Source organism: Berghia stephanieae, chromosome 4 (genome assembly GCF_034508935.2).
Source record: "Berghia stephanieae isolate SIO BIC M18660-M18661 chromosome 4, UCSD_Bste_1.3, whole genome shotgun sequence".
In the NCBI taxonomy this organism is placed as follows: Eukaryota; Metazoa; Mollusca; class Gastropoda; order Nudibranchia; family Aeolidiidae; genus Berghia; species Berghia stephanieae.
In genome coordinates this window covers 19,065,086-19,068,348 of record NC_088363.1, presented here as the reverse complement: position 1 = coordinate 19,068,348, position 3,263 = coordinate 19,065,086, and the positions used below count along the sequence as shown (strand labels likewise).

Genomic DNA, 3,263 nt, shown 5'->3' with positions numbered 1-3,263 from the left:
TCGTGATTGATAAGCAGACTGATCGATTATCACAAAACAAACTTTAACTCAGGGAAAATTTGTGGTTGTCATCGATAGCATCCAACGATAGAAATAAAATCTTCCTCTCGTGTCCACACTTTTCTTAGATTCAAACGTATTAACAAGCTCATTATTATGGATCTAATGTAGCAGAAGAAAGCATGTGTCTAAGGAGTTGTACATTATTTATCCTTAAACATCAGCAAAAGTCCGCTGGAGATTTTGACTTTATTCTTTATAATTTTATAGTGATCGATTTAAGTTGACCTCCAACATGTCCAAAAAAAAAGATATTAAACTGCGACCGCTTTTTTTCTACCCATCTCTCCCTCTATTCTCTTCCTTTTCTTTATATTTTCTTCATCTGAGCTTTTCACTCATTTTTAATTTATCTATCTAATTTTGTTTCTCTGATTTTACTGCCTTTTCCCCATCCCCAATCCCCCTCCTTCTAAAGGCCATCATATTCTTTACAAAATGTTTTACATTAATTGTTTACTCGGCATACGCTTGATATTCTTCCAATAAAAAAAAATCAAAAACAAAATATTTATCTTGATCGATATGTAAACTGTTCGATTAACACAATACAAACTTTCACTCATGAAAATGTGTGGATGTCATCGATAGCATACAACGATAGAAAAAAAATTCTTCTAGAGTCCACACTTCTCTCAGATTCAAACGTATTAACAAGCTCATTAGTGTGGATCTAATGAAGCAGAGGAAAGCATGTCTTAGGAGTCGGACATTATTTGTCCGTAAACATTGACAAAACTCGTCAGTAGATTTGGACAGAATTGTTTTTACTTTATACTATTATTGCGATCGATTTCAATTGACCTCTAAATGTGTCCAAAACAAAATAAATTAACCTGCAATCTCTCCCTTTTTTCTCTCTCAATCTCTCCCTTTATTCTCTTTCCATTCTCTATTTTTTTTCTTTATAGTATGATCTTTCCACTCATTTTCAATTCATCTATTTCTGTTTCACTGACAGTAATGTCTTTCCCCTTCCTCAATCCTCCTTCTATATTTAAGGAAGATCATATAATATTATGCTTTACAAAATATTTTCTATTAATTATTTTATTCGTTATTCACTTATCTAATATTATTCAAACAAATCAAAACAAAAATTTATTGTGATTGATATGCCCGTGATCGATTATACCACAACAAAGTTTACTCAGTTATACCTTTCTGATTCAAACGTATATACAAGCTCATTATTATTGATCTAATGAAGCAGAGGAAAGCATGCCTAAGGAATTAGACATTATTTATCCGTAAACATTGACAAAACTTCATAATAACAGAAAATGGAAGTCGGTAGTAAAATGCCAGAAGACAAGAGAGAATAACATTTTTTTTTCGCGGCGACGGGGGTTCAAACTGTAGCCTTCGTAAAGTTATAGCCTGACACAAACCAAAAAAATGACGTCAAAATGCCAGTCTTTTGCCACAAAAGAAAACAAATCGTGAGTTGTATTCAATAGTTCAACCAATGAAATAACTTGTTTCCTTGAGCTCTAATAACGACAACTCACTAGACGCTACACAAACCTAAAAAATTATTTCAAACTGCCGGTCCTTTTAGGTTTCAGTGTCAGGATATAACGATGGCTACGCACGAACCCACGACGTTACTGATACGACAACTCCATGGATGGCGTCTACTGCATAGCGCCTCTCTCACGGCCAGGCGGAGTTGTCGTATTAGTAAGGTCGTGAGCTCAAGCCTCCATCACCGCGAAAATAAAATTATTCCCTATTGTCTTCAGGCACTTTTCTACCCACTTGATCTTCTGTTATTATCAACATAAGTGCCTGCTCCACTCACTTTACTTCATACTTCCCTGGCGATCTATTGAAATGACCCCGTGGACCGGGGTTTATTTCGGTTTTCATGTCTTTCAGAGGACAGTAACAATTGCTTGTTATCCGTTGAATAGGACGATCATATAAATAAAAATGTGTTCTCAGCATGATCTGATAAACGTACCCACCAAATTATCACTGGCTGGGTGAACAAGGTGGGCATGTGGTATTGTAGTATGTCACTCGTTTTCGGATCTGGAGGGTCCTGGGTTCAAGTCCAACTCTGAGCGGCGAATAGCTAAGTCCTTGGAATACTATCTTTACTCACATTATATCACCTTACTCAGGTGGAAAATGAATACCTGGCCGTTAACAGCGCTAAGTGTAGGTGTTGGCTAGGAACCCATTTTAAAGCCTTGATCACCTTTAGTGGATATTATTTTTTAGAAATTGAGCTTTTATATAGAGCAATATCCACTAAACGTGCTCAAAGCGCTTTACAATATTGCACAATTTAAATGCTGGAGTTTAAGTTGAAAAAGTCTAATTCTTGTAAGACACGATAACACGGTATAAAGAACAATCCCATTGGACTTATGCTGCCGTAGTCTGGAAAACCCTATATTATTTTAAAATTTGGTCAGAAAACTCGTCCTTCAAATGTCGTTAGATCGATTTAAATGACCCTCATCTTGGCAAAAACTCTCAAACATGAGACCTCGCGAAGTATGGTCCCAGAAAACGATGCTTTTGCTGTGCTTCTCTCACTTTATCCTTTTCTTTTTTCAGATTACTTGAATGCTCCATTGGGTTCACCTGTGCAGCAATTGCATTCATCACCCTTAACTACCGTCATCAACGAGCAAAGAGACGTATACAACAACAGCAGCAGCAACAACAACACCATCAGCACCAAACACAACAACTATCTCATCAACAGCACCAAGACCATCATTCGTCAGAGCAAACCCTGGAACAGAATTCATCTCTTATGGACACGCGGGAATGTGTCGTGTGATCTGATCGTGTTTTGATTTGTCACAGGGCTATCATTGAAATGCAACCCACCGTCTCAGATTGGTATTATATTTTCAGACACGCCTATCATTACGAAAAAAAAATCGTATAATAAAATGTTTTGGCTCTAATAGGGTTCAACAGTCGTGACGTCACTTCCCTCGTAATGACGCATTGTAAGTTAGTAACTGGTTTTAAACTATCGGAACAATGGCGGACGCCCTTATGGAATACTTCTCCGACGAGCATAAAAGTGTATCCAGAGGAGAAAATCATTATAAATCTGATGTTTTGACTTTTATATATTCTGATCACATGACATATGAAAAAGTTATAGCCATCATGAAGGATAAAAATTACCGATTTTCTTTGTTTAGAACCAAGCTGCTCGTTGCTGGGCTGAA

The 3,263-nt window shown here is 36.7% G+C and overlaps 1 protein-coding gene across 1 annotated transcript in view; it reads left to right on the top strand.

Moving 5' to 3' along the window:
- The window catches only part of LOC144970165 (uncharacterized), a 70,166-nt gene extending 67,161 nt beyond the window's left edge, over positions 1-3,005 (top strand). The window contains exon 5 of the mRNA XM_078909513.1: positions 2,632-3,005. Within this exon, the coding sequence (XP_078765639.1) occupies positions 2,632-2,860 (229 nt within the window). The 3' untranslated portion in view covers positions 2,861-3,005. The remainder of the gene's footprint in view (positions 1-2,631) is intronic.
- The last annotated feature ends 258 nt before the right edge of the window (positions 3,006-3,263 follow it).